At 29.2% G+C, this 19,841-nt stretch overlaps 1 protein-coding gene across 1 annotated transcript in view; it reads right to left on the bottom strand.

The window, feature by feature from the left end:
* Positions 1-17,398: 17,398 nt before the first annotated feature.
* LOC107438980 (uncharacterized) overlaps positions 17,399-19,841 on the bottom strand; it is a 55,038-nt gene continuing 52,595 nt past the window's right edge. Inside the window, exons 10-11 of the mRNA XM_071185629.1 lie at positions 18,796-19,102; positions 17,399-17,680 (exon numbers count right to left, since the gene is read on the bottom strand). Coding sequence (XP_071041730.1) covers positions 18,800-19,102 — 303 coding nt within the window. The 3' untranslated portion in view covers positions 17,399-17,680; positions 18,796-18,799. The remainder of the gene's footprint in view (positions 17,681-18,795; positions 19,103-19,841) is intronic.

Below are 19,841 nucleotides of genomic sequence, written 5' to 3'. Positions count from 1 at the left end.
TTATTGTTTGTTTATGGAAACAACTCCCCTCGCTACAAGGCTTAAAGTCGTCTACCTCTACGGATACAAGAATAGCTAATTTTAAAAAGGGTAGGTTCTAACTAACCCCGATTCCTTTTCTCCTGCCAATCCGAGCCAATATTGACCCAACACCCCTTTTTGAAATAGTCAATCCTCGTAACCATAGTCCCCACCACTGCTCCAGACAAATGGCGAAGGAAAATTTTTTCATACACAGACTATTTGTGCCAAGATTATAAACTTATTCTATGAAGTAAGAGTGAGGTCACTAGTTCTCTAGCTGTTAATTACAGTGAGGGTGCTCATTCTGAAGGAGAGGGGATTTTTGTGAGGGAGATTATGAGGGTGCTCATTTTCTTCAAACACTATGCCGTGTCTTTTTTTCTAATAACGTATGTAAGGCGGGCACTTGAATCACTTTTTGAAATAATTTTATACATATGTTTCTTTTTTTTTGTTTCATAAGTATCTTTAATCACCATTTAAGATAGACGTAAATGCAATCATTTAGGCTGAATAACTGGTTGTTTTATTTTCATTTTGTTATATTTTGTAAAAAAATTTTTTAACTATGTCTATCTTTCCCCTCCCCCCCAACCACCCTATATATTGTTCGTATTTAAAAAAAAATAAAAGTATTAAACTTCCCGTTCTTAAATTTCCTTCATTTATGTGCGCTACACGATTAAATATCCTTTAGTTTCCGTAAACATAATTTGAAAATTCACTTCCAATTAATTAGGGTAAATATTTTTTTGGTTATACACTTATCCACAACAAGAAAATTCTTTTTTATATCCTAAAAGAACTCGGCATTGTAATTGATATGACGGAAATAACTAATATATACACATCTGACACTTTCAAATCGAACAATTTACAACGCGTGAAGAATAATAAAATATTCGATCAACATGCTTTGTATTTTTCAGAATACAGAGAAGATCGATTAATGCGTTAAATGCACCATATCTTGTGTCTCTTAAATGTGTGAAGTCTTTTATGACAGGTGAGATCTTATTTTTGAGATAAACGACTGCTTAATTCAATAATTTGGGTTAAAACAGTGCATGTTCTAGTTTAAAACAAACGCGTGAGCTGAGAAAGTGATTGTTAAATCCTTTATTAAATTGATTGCGATAATTTTTGTTGTTATTTTCTGAAAAATTATACATGGAGCTGAATGCTTCAAATGAATTATCTACTGATTCTCAATTTGAAAGACATTTCAAAGGTAATGTAAACAAAATGAACAATAATTAAGAAATACATTTAATACATTTAACAAATACATTTTACATAAAATTAAATCTTAAACTATTGTTCTGCCAAATTAAGCAATTCCAAACATGAAGCAGGTTATTTTGAAACCAAACTCATACATGATAAAATTATAAAAATATGATTTATATTATCGTAGGTTATTTTTTCGTTTTTATTATTCCAATATTTATTAAAACATTTTAATGCAATACAAAAGGATAAAATGAAAATAAACGAGTTCTTATCAGTGACTGAATTTATTATTTGAAAAGAATTTAACAAATAAAAAATTATATTTAAAAACAGACATATGTTTACATAATGTTACTCTGTAATGTTACTTTTTGTATTTTATGTACTTTTCCGCTTTTCTTGATTTTAATAAGCATTTACCCGTATGCCCTAAATTGGGGCAGGTCGGGGTAAATATTTCATACTTAAAAACAGAAACAGAACAATGTTAAGTTAAGAGCAAGCTGAGTTGTTTAAAATGGTAAATGGGTTAAATGGAACTAGAATGGTCCATTTTGTAAAGTTGAAATTTTTAGCCTATGAAGTTGGACATAATATTTGAAAGGTCTCAAAGTTAAATGAATATTTAGTTTTTATCTGTTTTTTCTAGTTTGTGGTCTCCTTTGTTTGAAAATAGATATAAGCTGAGGGTGTTCTGATTTTAAAATAAGATGGAAATTACTAGAATGAATATACAATATTCTTTTTAAGAAAACACTTGATCGCAGAAAACCTTCAGTATGGCAGCGGGCACTCCAGATTAATTTAATAATCTGTAGATCACAACTTCTCCAGATTATTTTTCACCTCAGATTCATTAAACAAGCCTAAAATATTACTGAGACAAGAAATAGAAAAATAGTTTTTAATTCCTAAACTTACTCAATTTACTAATAACAATACTAATAATTTCTACTACTAATAATAATTTCTACTAATAATAATTATTTACTATTAATAATAATTTACTACCAATAATAATAATCTGCAGAATCACAGCTTCTGCGGATTATTTTTTACCTTAGATTCATCAAACAAGCCTAAAGTATTATTGAGGAAAGAAGCAGAAAAATCGTTTTTAATTCCTAAACTTATTCAATTAACTAATAATCTAATATATATAATTCTCTTACATGGCTCCCAAATTTTGGCTGTATTTCTTTTCCGCTGGTGGCAACAGTTTTCATTTTTAAAGAAGTACTTTGTACAACTAAATAAGATTCTTTTCACAACACTTAAATATTCACTTTAGTTTCCTCATATATACAGAGAACAGTCGGCAAAGAATTCTTTAAGGTTAAAAAACATTTCGCTAAAAAAAGAAAGAATTCTAAAATAAATAAAAATAAACAACTTAAAAAATAAAAATGCTGTTGCCAGACATAGATTTTTTTGAAAGTCAACTTAGCAACATAAATCAAAATGACATAGAAGTGCAACTAGAACGTATCCAATGAGCGAGCAAGGCGAGCATTGGATTGCGAGCAATCCGAAATGAACTACGAAAGCAGTTCCGGGGGATGGCGAGCGCCAGCGAGCAGGGGGCGAAGCCTCCTTGTTATACTAATAATTACTACTACTAATACTAAAAGTTATTACTAATAATAATTATTACTATTTATAATTATTTACTAATAATAATAATTTTCTACTAACAATTATAATCTGCAGAATCACAGCTTTTGCAGATTGTTTTCCACCTCAGATTCATTAAACAAGCCTAAAATGTGACTGAGAAGAGAAATAGAAAAATCGTTTTGAGTTCCTAAACTTACCCAATTTACTAATATTAATACTAACAATTACTAATAATAATACTAATAACTACTACTAATAAATAATTTACTACTAATAATAATAATCTGTAGAAGTTGTCATTCTGTAGATTATTTTTCACCTCAGATTCATTAAATAAGCCTAAAATATTATTGAGAGATGAAACAGAAAAATCGCTTTTAAAAGATAGAAAAAGAAATAGAAGAGATAGAAAAATCGTTTTAAATTCCTAAACTTACTCAATTTACTATCTGTTTCAGATTCCAAATTGCAAATATATTAGCAAAATAAAATTAATGATGGGAAAAAATTAATAAATGAATTCTTAACATCCGAAAATTCCCGTTGCTTATTGATATTTATAATAGTTATAGACTGTATAGGGATTTACTTGATTTTTTAAATTTTAATTATTCTATCTAATTAAAGTGCACAACAATTTTAATTAAAAGTTTAATTGAAAGTAATTCTTGGTCTAATCAATGAGTCTTCAAATAAGAATTTTTCGGTATTCATTTCTTGTAGTGTAAGGTGCTTTCCTGAAACTAGTTAACTAAATTCCGCTAATTAATTAAATTACGTATTATTACAAATTAATTAAACACATAAATAAGAAATTATGAGTAACGAATTTATAATACTTGAAATATTATAACACTAGCCGCCTAAGGCGGCCAGCTGTCCGCCACGCTAAAGGTTTTCACAAATTAAGTTTTTTAAAACATAGCAGGAAATCTGAAGATAAGTGGACAATTAAAGTGTTCCGGTCCTGCAATTTTGACTTAAATTCCTATTTTATATATTATATAGCTACAACGCTTAAGAAAAAAAACTAAAATGCTAAATACATGAAAAGAACACGAAAACGATTTAATTGTTTATTGTATCAATTTCTATTTCTATATAATTTTTTATGGTATCCATTTCTATTTCTATATAATTTTTTATGGTATCAATTTATATTTCTATATCGCTACAAAAATTATCGTCTTCGCTTGAGAAAAAAAATAGAGAGTGGAAAGAAGAAGAATAACAACTTATTAATACAAAAGTTAAACTTTTCCCCACTTTGATAAATGTAAACTAATGCGAACCATACAATTAAATTATTAATTCCTTCGTATATTATTGGTTTAAGTTGTCGAAAATTAATATTTCAATTGTGAGGTTCGCATTAGCATACATTTATAAGAGTGGGGAAAAGTATATGCATTTTTAATAGTTTTTTGAATATGGCTCTTTGAAGACGAAAAAGCAGACGAAAAGCATAGACTTACAAAATGACTGATAACTAAATAACTAATCAAAATTTTTGAAAAAGAAAAAAAGTACTTCTTCATTATGTCAAAACACAATTATGTGCCGAGTTTCGTGCCTGGGCGAAGCTTCTGGGGCGATATATTGTGATTACAGACAGACAGACACACACACAGCCGCATTTATTATTATGTATATAGATGTATATAGATGTATAGATGAGTACATCAATAGAGTATCAGCAATATCATTTTGGACATATTTCAATAATTAACGCTCAATTAAAGAAAGTTTTAAAAAACTTTTGAAAGATGGTTGCAGACTAAAATTATTTTTATAATTATTTTAATTATATTAATAATCAATGGAGTTTAATTTCTAAAAAATATATTTATACACCATTCTAAATTATGTATAATCGCCTATAGAAAAAATCATTCAAATAATTTATAAAAAACATTAGGATAATGGAAAATTTTGTTCCTGGATCAATTAAAACTATTAATTGGCAACACTATAGTTATCATTTCCTTTGCTAGGTTGTCTTAAGTATTAATCTAAATGTTTTTTTTGCAGAAATAAAACCTTAGTCACGAAGCAATTATTTAAATCTATTTTTTATCCTTTCAAAATGGCTGTAGGAATTTTGAGCATTAAACGGTGCTATGGTGTCGCATACAGCTAATTATTGATGACGGAGCTTATCTTTTTCGAGCAATAGCAGATAAATTATTCGATACTCAAGTAATGGCTCGAGTGGAGCGTGAGAAAGTAGTGCAACACGTAACGGAGCATTTGGATGATCTTATCACACGGCAGAGATGAAAATAATTATAATATGTTTATGACGATATATAAATGGACTGTAATTTTAATGATTGGTTTTAATAAAGGACAATACACCATAGACCACAACAAGCGAAAGAACGATATATTTTAGTTGATATCTAAATTTTTTATTATAGTAGGATGCTCGTTATAGCGCATCCTCAGCGAACAACGAACGAAGTAATTATCAACACAAACATTAAGATGCGTTCGCCAAATTGGCGAGCTATCGCTACATGGCGAAACAACACATTTAGATACATGACATTTAACATAATACTTCTGCTGTTTACTATGCTAAAATGTACTAAACTCATGCTTACGGTAGTTTGCGGGATTTAAAGGGTAATTTTAAATTATTACTGGCATCTTTGTCTTAGCATCCTCTCCACCGTTTCTTGTAACCCCAGTCAGTTGAAAATTAATTGTTGATCTTATAGCATAGCGTGCTCGTAGCACCAATCATAATAAAATCTTAAATACAGTTCATATCTATTTTAATCATTTGTTAACAAACGAACCAGCATAGAAATCAATCAATTGGTATCGAACAATTACTAAAATTCAATTCATAACTTTGATAAGATCACAGACATCTCCTAAGAAAAAGTTAAAATTGAAATCAAAGAACTTCCCCGGTGTAGCCGTAGGTCACAGCTAGACGGTGAAAAAATTTGGTTAGTTGTTTAAAACTAATTATGGTGTTAAAATTAAAGAAGGGGTGGAAGAATAAGAGTATTTAAATCTGAAAAGTGCCTTTTTTAGATTCGAAAATTTTGTTCTTTACTGCTCTCTCTCTCTCTCTCCCATTCTTTACTGCTCACAGTCTTCATATATATATAAGTATATATGAAGTTTAAAAGTTAAGTAAGTTTTAGAGTGCATATACGTCGATTTTCCTGTAAATTCCACCAATTCTGGAAATTACATTAGGAAAAGTACATTTTTGAATCAAATATCATTATTTAATTAATATTATAATTTGATTTCCATATTGCATATGATCGCTATAAATCATAAATTACACAACACACTACCTAATAATTTGAACATTTGGTTCATTAATATTCACTTTTGGCTTTAGGCTAACATGATGTTTTTCCTCATTTCACACTTCTTTATCGATATAAAGTAGTAGGTTACTACTGAAATGGGAGCTGGATAAAATATGGAAGATTCTTTTAAGTGTCTATTATATCAGCAAATCACCATTTTAAACACTAGGTTGGGCAATTTTATTAGTTTTAAAATCAAGTAATATACTTTGAGAGTGTTCTTCTTCACTATTTAATTCATCTTGCCTGAAGTCATAATCTCCATAATGACTTGTAACTTGAAAGGGAAGCCATAAACAAAATCCGGATGCCACTGAGAATTGCCACAAATGAGCATACCCCCTTTTACTATTTTCGATCTTCAACTGACACCAGCAGACCACGGTCATTTTCTTCGCAGGTGCGGTTGTGATTACGCAGGTCAACGATGATAATAACTGGAAACTCTTAAAGCAAAAGTAACATCGATTATACCTTTTTGAAATTGTATACAAAGGTCCACCACAGGCAACTCACAAACGAACAGGGCGTTCACTTTTTTGGTTCAAACACTGATCCTTTATCACAAGTATTTAAGGTACGCCTACCAAACTAAACGCTCATGTTTATCAATAACCCTGTTGAATACGCAATGAGGTTTTAATGTGTGAGAATGAAAGCAATAGTGAAGAACTGCCTTTGTTTATTTTCTTTTTTGAATTAAGAAATGAAGAATGGCAACCGGGAGTCCAGTGGAAAAGCGTGGTTTATTTTTGCTGTCATTGCGATGAGAGGTTATGAGGCTTTAATAAATATAATTATAAAATTTTACGAATAATAAATAAATAAACTTGATTAATTACTTACGTAATGAGTCATCTTGGTTTCGCAATTTGCATCTTAAATGGATTTTATTGTTAAGGCTTGTCTGTTTTGTTTCTCGTTTAGAATATGGCTATGGAATATTTTAAATATAACTGACAAGATTTATATGGTACAACAGCATAAGTCATGTAACGCAATAAAATGGATTAGTACATTGGGTTATCATCAAATAATATCGCAATTAATTCAGTTTATTTTGCGAATAATAAACCCATCAGCATGTAAGCAGTTCAGAGCTGCTTGTTGTAAGTCTAATAGAGTTATAAATTGTTTAAAGTATAATCAAATTAGGTTAGTAAAATAAATTCCTCTCCATTTTGATTTTTTAAAAATTTACATTTTTAATATTAATTCAATCGTGAATGTTTTTTAGTGTTTGAAATTGATGAGGAAATAAGTTTGAGAAATCCATCATGTTAATTCACAGACAGAAACAGCTCCAAAGCATCATGTATGAAAAATTTGCGTGTCATTTAAAGTGTCGATTTATGGTTTTAAAAATAGGGTTAGGTACATAATTTCGATATAAATTTGGTTGAGGTGTTTGCTTAGACAGCTTCAAAAACTACAAGACAAGATGGTAAACCATTCATCTTTTTTAAAAAAATAAGAAACTGCCTTTGAAGTTGAAAATTTTCTTTTCAAGGAAATTGATTTCACTATGAGAATACACTAATTAAAGAAATTAACATTCATTTTAAAATAATTTAAGCGAAATAAATATATAATATCTTGTTTCTGTAGTTGTTCTCTTGTTATAATTTTAATTTGGAGGAAATTAGTTAAAATACTCAATCAATATAGGCTCAAATCCATCGATAGTAAATTATGGTTTGTGATTCTATATCAAAAGTGTTATCGGTGGGAGCGAGGTTTTGGAGTAGAGTTTGCTGACCATTGCTCTGGTCAATAGGCCACTAACTGTTTTATTTTTCTGCTCTTAAATGAATGACTAATAAGGAATATTACTTTTCTTATCGAAATATGCAATGATATTACTTTTATAAATAAATTTTATATTTGTGACAAAATTTTTAACCTTAAACGAGTGAAGTTTGCAGTGTCCTCAATTTGATGGAATATTGAATTGGAACTTTTCTGAGGAGGTTTGGTTTCGTTCAAACTGAGGAAGATTCCGTGAAATATGAGCATGAATTTTTTTTTTTTACTGTGCATTTACAAATTCTGAAAACTAATGATCTGGCACATATACTCTCCTATAGGCTAAAAATTTACTCTTTTATACAAATACACGACTACTGGCACCACGTAAGCACATTTTTAAAATTTTCATTCCTGCATTCTGCCTATATCCCTTTTTTTTTAAAAAAAATTATTCATTTTCCTTTTACTATTCCATTCATTCTTCAATTAAAGATAAACTACAACTTTTTCAAATTGAATGTTTATATAATGAAATAATTCTGTCAGATTTCCCCCAAAATCATAAGAAAGTACTACTATTTATGTAGTCTATCAAAAATTGCATATTGATATTAATATAAATCCATGCATATAAAAATAAAACAACTGCCAAATATTAAAATCAGAAATTATAAAAACCTTCAGGTTCTTAGTAAAATAAGTATTTAGACCGTTTTAGGTGATATTTATTATTGTAATCAGAAATTAAGCAAACATCTTGATTTTTGACTGCTAGTTAAAACAAATATTAAATTTTGATTCAAAAGTTTATACATATGTTTTTTTCAAGACAGTTGACTTATTCTTAAATTGCTTATTATTATGAACACATAGGTTATTCCGTACTCTGGAAAAAAGTATGGTACGAACTAGCATAATATGGAAAAATTTAGCGTGTTTCTAGTTTTATGGAAACACCAAAAAGTCCAGTGATTTTTCCCGAAGCTCTTTGGTAATGTTTCTGGCAAAATTAACAATAAAATATGCTTTTTTATTGCTAAGCTAAATTTGGTAATTTGTTCATAATTTATTAGAGTATGACGTAAAAACCATTTATTTATTGCTGTATGTGGAGTAATAAGAACTATAATTTTAAAAACCAAAATTTACGGCAAACCGTTACCATTTATACAGAAAAATTACCCAAAAGAATGAATTAAATACCGTATATTTCATTTTTTATTACAAGAATTATATTTGTTTTTAAAATACAGAACGGTAATTTTACTAGAATTTTTTTCCGTGAAAAATTTCTAAAAATCAACACTGAGTATAGTAATTCTGTTTTTCTGTGTCGTCAATGTTTTTTTAAATTTTTTTTAACAAATGTTAATGAAGAAAAAAAGACTTGTAACAGACCTTGTAACCCTTTTTGTAGCAAATTCGATACCGCAAAAAATTATTTAAAAAAAAGTGTAATTTAAACTTATTTATGTTTAGGTAATATAAGGCTTGAAATATCCAAGTACTCAATACAAATTTTATTTTATTTTATAACCGTCATTGATCAGCCAACTTAATTTTGAGTTTACGATTGCCAATGTTCAACTTCGAAGCCATTTAATTTTGAACCCAATCCAGAAGACCAGGGAACTCCTGGGTCAGTACTTCCAGAGGTATTGATTTGTTATGGGAACTTGGAGGAATTTTTGACCCCGACAGATTTAACGTGTCCCAGTCACCATTTAATATATGGAGATTCTTATCGGCTGGAATGGAACTTTCGTTCTTATGAACACGAGTTCAACGCCCTACCGACCAGGCTATCCCTGTCTGAATATGATTGTAGCTCAAATCATTTATAACTTGGTACTTTTCGTTTTTTGTTGTTGTTGGTATTCTTCGTTTAGCCGGGAGCAAACGAAAAATCGTCAAAAAATGTTGGCCACCGACAACTTTTTTTAAAATTTTTTTAAAATTTTATTTATTTTTTGAAACACACGAAAATTAAATAATATAATAAATAAATTGACATAAGTAAATAAATAAAATTAATTAAAAAAAATAACTAGCTGAATTTTCTAGTGCCCATCTTACTGAAAAGTACCCTTTTTTTTAAATCAAAAATAAAAAAAGCTTTCCTAAAATATTTTTTTAAAAAAACTAACATAACCGTTATCAGAGAAAAAAGGAACATTTTAATCAACTGATCGTAATTCTAAACGGGAAACTATTTACAAAACATCTTATTTTTGAGTGACATTTCCTTGTAAATTTTAATTTCAAATGAGACCAAAATTAATATTCTTATCTTAAAAGAAATAAAGTTCCAAAATGTAGTTAAATCTAATGAATAAATTTTATTATTTAGAGTTTGATTCAGAATTATCATTTACTACATTTAAAGTAACTCATACAACTGGTTTTCTCATAATTTAAACAAAATTAATGATTTTGTAATAAGTTGAGTAAGCATTTGACATAAGAGGTTACATTTCAATAACGTATGACAGGTTTATAAAATAATACGGTACTTCTTAGACGCGTCGGCGACTTAACGCTTATTGAACTGGTGGGCGATTAACCTACAAGTCAAGACCTTTAGTTGAAAATATTTTAAGGAGCATTTACTTAAAAAAAAGAAAATTAAAGAGTGTCTATCAGTGTACCGCCTCAATAAATTTCAACATTATCTTCCTACACTATTGTTACAGGTTCAAGAAAAGATTTCTTCAGGCTATATCTGATCATATAATACAACAGAAACCCACAATTTATAATAGTTACAACCCAAATTTGTTAACTTCACTTGGAATCAGCTTTCATATTTTGAAGCATTTCAGAAAGCTAGATTAAAATAGACATTCATAAAATGATGAAAATTATTTCTAGATATAATTTAATTACATCATATGTCCTGCAGCACTCTTATATTGCTACGATTTGCTACTCTCATAAAGCTAAGAGTAGCGTTATATAATTTATCTAAGCTAAGAACTCCTCCCGCCACAAAGTGTGATGCCGTCTGGTATTATGGAAACAAGAATGGCGCATTTTAGGGATGGTAGCTTCTCTCTAGGACTAGCACAATAGACAGAAGAGATTCCCTTTCTCTCGCAGAGCCGAAACCACTCCAAAACAGTGACACCGCACCCCTACTTGAAATAGTCATACCTCGTTACCATAGTCACAGCCACAGGTCCAGACGAATCTCTGGGGGAGTTCTTATTTTAGACAAACTATAAGAGAGTTCTATATTTATAGTAGTTGCTATCCGATTTTGTTACCATCATCTCAGCTTCATATTTTTAACATTTCAAACAGCTAGATTAAATTAGACACTTGTAAAATGTTGACAATCATTTCTATACATAATTTAAAGACATTATATGTCATGTAACACTCTTATATTGCGATGATTTGCCACTCTTATAGAGCTAAGAGTAGAGTTATAAGAGATTTGTATTTGTGTATCATTAATATTTCATTGCATTTACATTCCAATTTTTGAATTTTTAATTGTTTTTTCTTAGTTAGTCTATCCATTATGGGGCCTCGGGGCAGATTCAGTTTTGGTATTACCACTGACGACAGAAAGGCTTCTGTGTGTTAGCAGACAGTGTGTCCCCTGTGCTGTTTTTGCTAATATACATATCTTTAGGAATTCTTTCTTTTTGTTTGATTTGTGTTTGTAACTTCCTAAATTGTAAAAATAAGACAAATTCGGTTTTAGCTGCTTTTAGCGCTTTTCCATTTTGACTTATTATTACTTTAAAAGTTATTTTTTTTATTTTGCTTTTTTCAGAATTTGAATAAATCAGTTTCATTCTTTAAATAGAGAACTCTATATATATAGTAGTTACTACCAGATTTTTTTTATCACCATCATACTTTGTAGCATTTAAAAAATTTAGTTTAATCTAGACGTTTATAAAATATTCAAAATCCTTTCTACCTATTCTCTCACACTTATATATAATTTGCCAGTCTTATAACGCTAAGAATAGCGTTATAAGAGATCTCTATTTATAGTAGTAACAATCTGATTTTGCTACTTCCATCTAAATTTCATATTTTAAAACATTTCAAACAGCTAGATCAATCTAGACACTTATAAAGTGTTGAAAATCATTTCTGCATATAATTTAATGACATCCTATGTCCGTTGACACGCTTGTATCGCTACGATTTGTTACTGTTTTTATCCTTAGAGGATCATTTTAAGAGAGTACTTTATTTATAGTAGTTACTACCTGATTTCGTAACCTCCATCTCAGTTTCATATTTTGAAACATTTCAAACCACTAGATTAATCAAGACATTTATAAAATGTAGAAAATTCTTTTTACATATTTTTTAGTGTCACCATGTGTCCTGTAACACTTTTATATCGTTATCATTTGCCACTCCTACGAGGGCTGCTATTTATATTTCTGGTCTTGGCAACAGTAAGTGTTGCTAGGCGACCGCAGACGATTTTAATCGAAAGTTTGATATTTTTAAACATAAATTCAGCAGACGATTTACCATTATAGCTTCATTTGTGTTGTTGACAGTAAATTGAAAAGTTCTTCTCTTTCAAAAAATGGAATTGAATCGTGAACATTTTCGTGCCATTATTTTTCATAACTTTCGACGTGGATTGTCAAGACAAGAGTGCTTCGATGAACTTAATTCTTTATTCAGCGATAAAGCGCCATCCTACAGCACTGTAAAAAATTGGTATAACGAATTTAATCGTGGTCGATGTTCGATCCAGGACGAATCCCGTGCAGGTCGTCCAAAATCCGTTGTTGTGCCAGAAAAGATCGATGCTGTGCGTGAACTGATAAAGCAAGATCGTCATGTGACATACCGTGAGATAGAGGCGTCTTTGGACATTAGTATGACTAGCATCAATAAAATATTGCATGAACATTTGAGCGTAAAAAAAATTTGTTCGCGTTGGATCCCGCATAATCTGACAAACGCTCAAAAAAAGGCTCGTGTCGATTGGTGCAAGGAAATGTTGGAAAAATACGTTCAAGGTACATCAAAGGCTGTGTATAACATCTACACAGGTGACGAATCATGGATCTATGCATATGAGCCGGAAACAAAACAGCAATCAACTGTATGGGTCTTCCAAGACGAGGCAAAACCAACAAAAGTTGTTCGAGGAAGAAGCACATCGAAACAAATGATTGCCTGTTTCTTCGGCATTAACGGTCATGTGGCAACAGTGGCGTTAGAGCAACGCAGGACGGTCAATTCTGAATGGTACACGACCATTTGTTTGCCAGAAGTCATCGGAGAAATTCGAAAAAAGCAGAAGAACAGGCGAATCATTCTTCATCATGACAATGCGAGCTCTCACACATCGACTCAAACAAAGGTATTTCTGACGGAGCGAAAGATCGAACTGATGGGTCATCCGCCGTACAGCCCTGATTTGGCACCCAATGACTTCTTCTTATTCCCACACATCAAAAATAAATTACGTGGACAACGATTTTCGACCCCCGAAGAAGCGGTTGATGCATTCAAAACGCATGTTTTGGAGTTACCTCAATCGGACTGGAAAAAGTGCTTTGAAAATTGGTTCAAACGCATGCAAAAGTGTATTGATCATCATGGAGAATATTTTGAAAAACAATAAAATCAATTTCGATCCTACATATTCGTTTTTTCATTATTAGGCCAGAAATATAAATAGCAACCCTCGTATAAGGTTAAGAGTAGCGTTATAAAATGTAAATTATCATTTTAAAGATTTACACGAATAGAAAGTGCTTATTTTAACAAATTTAAAGTACCGTGGTGAAAATTTTTTAAACAATATTTTTTATTGTTCATTGTATAATTTTATATTAAGCAAATATTTCTTGAAAAATTAAGCATATTGTCATCATTTAAAAGATGGACAAAAGTAGAATAATTTCGTATTAAAAATTAAAAGTTCCATGTTGCAAGATTTTAAATTTTTAATTCAATTTTAAATGTCAGTTGTATAATTATTATTGTATTAGTCTTATTTTTCAAATAAATATGCATTTTTTACTGACATTCTCAAATATTTTAACTTTGAAGCAATGTAAAAGGAAAAACACAAGTAAAATCCTTTTATATCAAGAAACCAAAAGTTCTATAGAAAAATTATTTGAATTGCTTTTTAAGGGTATATTGTATCAGTACATATTAAACGAATCATTTTAAAGGTATTAAAATACTAGACCAATCATTATTAAAGTATTTGACCAATTTTTAAATAATAGACCAATCATTAAAATATTAGATCAATTCGAAGAATGTTATACCAATAAAATATTACACCTATTATTTAAACTTATCTGAACTCATTATTTCTAATCTTAAACCACCATTTTAGGAGAAGTTTACAGTGTTTAAATACAGCGAGAAAAAAAAACCCCGATTACCCTGAATAACTTTTGATCTAATGATCAAATATTCACGTTCTATGACTCAGTATTAATGGTTTGAGGGGGTGACCTCAAATATCCTAATTAATAAGTGCAGACGATGTTTTAAAATACGAAAGTAATGTTAAGTTCAAAGGAGTCAGATACTTAAAATTTGATTTCTCAGTAGCTATTCGAACGATTTTGCTCAAATTTTGTATTTCGCCATATAAAATTATCTTCTTTATAAGTACGTAAAATATTGTATACCTTACAGTTCAAATTGTTTTTCAAAAGTAATAAAAAATATTATTATGAAATTTTTAAGTAAATTATTAAACAAAATAATAAAAAATAATAAATATTTACTGAAAGTTATTTTCTGCGCGGAATTATCTTTATATAAACTAATTTTATAAATGAGTGCAAAAAGTTTTCAATTCCCTTAAAAAATTCTGCAGTTATAATGAAAAACGTTATAGTGAAAAACGCGAAAACTAAAATTAACATTAAGGGGTTTAAACTTTCGGGCAACCTCCTGACCAAATTTATGGGACCATATTTCCTAGATAACGGCTACCCCCTATACTTTGGGGGTCAGAAATCTGAATCCATCGCATGTTTATTCAGAGAAAGTAAGTTTTTGAGTCTGATTTCGTATCTTAAAATATCATCTGCATTTATTAATTAGTATGTTTGAGGTCACTCATTTGAGCCATTAGGAATGAGTCTTAAAACGTGAAGATTCAATCATTAGATCGAAAGTTATTCAGAATGGTTCGTTTTTATGGCGTACTGTACTTGAAAAATAAATTATATTGATTTGAATGAATAAATGCTAACAATAGTGTGCTGTTAACATAAATATATATTGAATCACAATGGCACAATGTCAATCACAATTTGAGCTGGGATGGCTCAGAGGATAGAGCTTTAGCCCTCCAATGAGGTCTACCGGGTTCGAATCGCAGTGATGGCTGGTCGATACGAATTCCGCATCCGGCTTGCACCGACCACGCTGTTGACGTAAAATATCCTCAGTGGTAGACGAGTCATGAGTTAGAGTTCCCTTGCCGTCAGATTAACCATGGGTGGTTTTCGTGGTTTCCCTCTCCATGTAACGCAAATGTGGGTTTGTTCAAAAAGTCCTCCACGATGGCAAATTTCTCCCAATACTCGATACAAGAGTTCCCTTGTCTTCTGGATTAGGTTCAAAACTACAAGGTTACGGAGTTGAACAAGAGTAATCGTAAACCCAAAAAATTGGGTCGGCTGTTCAACGACGGTTATGAAATAAAATAAAAATCATAATGGCCAAGGAATTGCTCTAGAGATAGCTTGTAACTTTTGTATTCATCTGTGATACACTATAAAAAATTCTTGATCAAATTATGATATAAAGTAACCGCTTTGGGTGAGTCATTCCTAAAATTCATTTTACCGTAAATTATTATACCGTAATTTTTACAGTAACATTTGTTTATTTAGAGTGATGCAGTGATTTTACGGTAAATATTACCATAAAAATTACAATGTATCAGATTTTTTGTTCAGTAATAATAGGTTGAGGTAAAAAGTAACGGCTTCCTGAGTGTCAATACTTTTTAAGGAAATTTGATCCAGAATAAAATTTCTACTCAACTTATCATATCTAATCTTATCATATCTATTAGGAACCAGAGTAAATATTAGAAAATTGATACGGAAATTTAATGCAAAAAAAGGCATCTTTAAGCTTAGAAACGAAATATAAGGTACCATCATAATGATAGTAAATAAAAATGCAAAGATAGTAACTTTTCTTTAACTATTAATCATAATTTAATTAAAAGTTTCTATCTATAAAATGAGATAATAAGTTGTTTGTTTAAATTGTTACCATTAAATTTGCGGTTTTATACTGTTTAATTTTATCTTTAAATCTACTCTTATTAAATCTTAGCTTGTAAATATTAAGACTGCTCATATTACACATCCACATATTTGGCTCATAATAGGAAATTTAAATTCTTTTTACAGCTAGATGAGTTGATTAGTTTTGTTAATAGAAAGCATGTTTTAAGATAAGGTAAGTGATATTTTTTTAAATATTTTTTTCGTAAGATTTTTCATTTTGATTAATTTTTCATTTAAGATTTTTTTGGCTGACAGGGGAAAGGAGAAATCAACATCTGTTAGTAATCAATCCATAAAACGTTGAACAAACAATTAAATAGTAATTTGATTCATATGTAGAAGAAAGTTATATAAATTTGACACATTTGAGTGAGAAGTTAGTGGCAAGTTAGCTTTTAGGAACGTTGAATTGACATGTGAGCGTTGAACACAGAGGAAAAAAAAATCTGGTAAAAGTACTGTACTGTATAGTAACGACATTTTTGGTAAAAAAAAACAACAACATAATTCTTGTATTAAATACCAATATATACGGTATTTAAACCACTCATTTGGTAATTTTTTATTTCCAATGCTCACGGTTTACCGGATATTCTGGTTTTCAAAATTATAGTTCTTATTACCACATACTTAGAAAAAAATACAAAACTAAAAAGTAAATTTAAACGAATAAATAATTTTTATGCCATTTTCTTAAGTATCATAATAAAATTACTAAGTTTTACTTCATTTTCCAAATTTTATTGTATACTATTAAACCATGTCTTATTGTTAATTTTACGAACACTAAGTGTTTAGATAAAATTACCGAGGTTTTTGGTGTTCCCATAGAGCCAGAAATACGGTAAATTTTATCATATTTTAATATTTTGACCATACTTTTTTCTCAGTGTAGTAAATATTTCTTTTAGCTTTTGTATTTAATTTTTAAAAGTAATATGTGAAACCCACACCAGTTTAAATCCTGCACAATGTAATAGATTCACTATAAGAGTTCATCATAGAATAATCTCATAGCTCATCATAGAATCTTTCTTTCATTTTTGTTTAGACATAGTTATTGATCCTACCACATAAGAAATCGTTCAATCTAAGAAGGTTCACATGATAAAGTTCAGTTTATTTACTTATCTTCAATGACAGAATAAAAACACAAATTGTAAATAAATAATTTTATTTTGATTACTTTTCTTTTTACAAAATCCTAATAATAAATAACAGCAGCTTTGATACAAAGCTAAGCACTTTTGAAGATAGATTTAGCAAAATGTGCTTGGCGAAATGTAATAAATATAACTAATTTTTACAAAATATTAACAACAATGACTGTTTTTAAAAAAGAATTTGCGTTCGTTTCATCCATCTCATTCCAATGTGTGTACAGCTTCTTATCATTCGCTAGATGACATCCTTTCCAATTTCTTAGAATTTCTTTAAATTTTAAACCTGTAAAAAATAATTCAATGAGATCATAAAATTTAAAAATTATTTTTATGATTATTCAAAATTTTTACGAATTTTTAAATTAATCATTTTGATTTCAATTCTATAAAAGCTCTGAAAGCTACTTCTGAAATAAGAAGTTGATTTTAAGTAATTTGAAAGAATGTAAGTAAGAAATACACTGTAAGATCACTGTAAGATCACTATAAGATCTTTTTTCTCACTCGGCTATTACCATTTTTCTAGTTTTGTTTCTCACCTTTATTTTTTATTTTTTGTTGGCAACTTTTAGTTTTATATTTCAAATCATTCTTATTTCTTTCCTTTCTCGTCTGACAAGTGTTGAAAGTGAACGCCTGTTTTTGAGACATGTCGACTGTTATATCCAAATTTTATATTTTTAAACAAGTAATACTATAAGATCTTTAGTCAAATAAAAACACAGATGGTTAAAGTTTGATTTATAAAATACCAGTGTGTGTTTATCTGAAATATATTCTGCTTAAGATTTCTATTTTGAGAAATTTTTAAATAATATTCTCAATCAAATTCATGGATATTTACAAAAACAAACGATATTGCGACATTTTCGTTATTTTCAAAATCCGAAAAAGTATTCTTGTTATCATAAGTATTAAATTTGATTCAATTTTGATGTTAGACATTTTACAATGAACAATGAGAATAATTAACTGATTCATATTTTTAATAATTGCTTTGAAATATTATTTTTATCTTCTTCTTGTCTTTGTCTGAATGTGTGTCAGTCTTAGAATAAAACGATGAAATATATGAAAAAGTATTCAAAAATAAAGCTGTTTTTATAATTATTATTAAAAAAATTTAGGAAAGTCAAAGTTATTCATTGTGAAGTTATTCAAAGTAATTTATTCAGAGTTTTTTAAGGAGATAAAAAATGAACGTTAAAGTAAATCAATTTAAAATTCATTTAGAATAAAGAAGAATTTAAGAGATTAAAATAGTTTTATTTTCTAAATTTAACTTATAAGAGCCCAAAATAGTTATTTGTGTAAGAATAATTTAGTTTTCACCAGATTAGAATAATTTGTTATTTTATGTAAATTTTTTAAACTAGATTAAAATAATTTAGAATATACCTAATTAATAATGTCCGTATCCATGTCGTGGAGCAGAGTATGATGGTTGGTGGTGGGCTGGGTTGGCATGGAGTTCAACATCAGCGGGGTTTTGGCTTTCGGTTCCTGGTTCGTTGGTCTTGACAGAGGCACGGAAACCATGTCCATCAGCTACGTAGTCAACTTGTCTTTGGATTCCATGGGCATCAACGTAGCTGTAGCTTCCTTGAACGTTGCCGTGTCCATCTCCGTGCTCTTGTCTGGTTTGTTTGAATTCACCATGGTCACCGGCAATGTCGTATCCATATTGGTATGGGATGGGTTGATGCTAAAGTATAATGAAATAAATATTTATTGGAATTTAATAAAGATCGTGCAGAACTATGACGTAATCAATGACGTTATTTTATTAGCTTTGAACTGTACGTTTAAAACTGAGTTTGAGAGAGATCACTTATACAATGAAAAAATTAAAAATTGTGCTTATGCCATAATTAATTTTCTATTTAATTATTATTATAAAAATATAAAGTGTAAATTTTGCAAGAATGTATTTGGCATTCTTCACTGAGATAAAAATAGGAAATTTGAAAACATTTATTTATCTATAATTTTCTCTGAATAACTTAAGCATATGCCTTAAGGATATTACCCTTAATAAATACGATTAATTAAAATAGAGTATTTGCAGTCATATAATAATTAGAGTAAATTTCAGAATTAAAAATGCGAATAGTGAAATACTGGATATAATTCATGTTTTACCAAGCTAACAAGTGTCACAATCTCTTAAAAATTTTTTTGAGAATCAGTAAATATAAATTATTTTATGAATATACTAAAATAATAAACTTTTAAAGAAAATTAAATGTAACAGTAAATTTGCATAAGGTTTAAGTAGACATGAAGCCTCTAATCAAGATTTCAAATATATAGTCAAGATTTTGCTAACATAAATATATGATAATAATAAAAACTTAATTAAATGCCAATGGATTTTATTATGCATTGATTCTTTGTTAAAATGTAATAAAATATATTTCCAGGAATAAATTATTTAATCTTTT

This window comes from Parasteatoda tepidariorum, chromosome 1 (assembly GCF_043381705.1).
Source record: "Parasteatoda tepidariorum isolate YZ-2023 chromosome 1, CAS_Ptep_4.0, whole genome shotgun sequence".
NCBI classification, from domain to species: Eukaryota; Metazoa; Arthropoda; class Arachnida; order Araneae; family Theridiidae; genus Parasteatoda; species Parasteatoda tepidariorum.
Note: the sequence above shows the minus strand (reverse complement) of the source record. Positions and strands in the feature narration are given on the sequence as shown.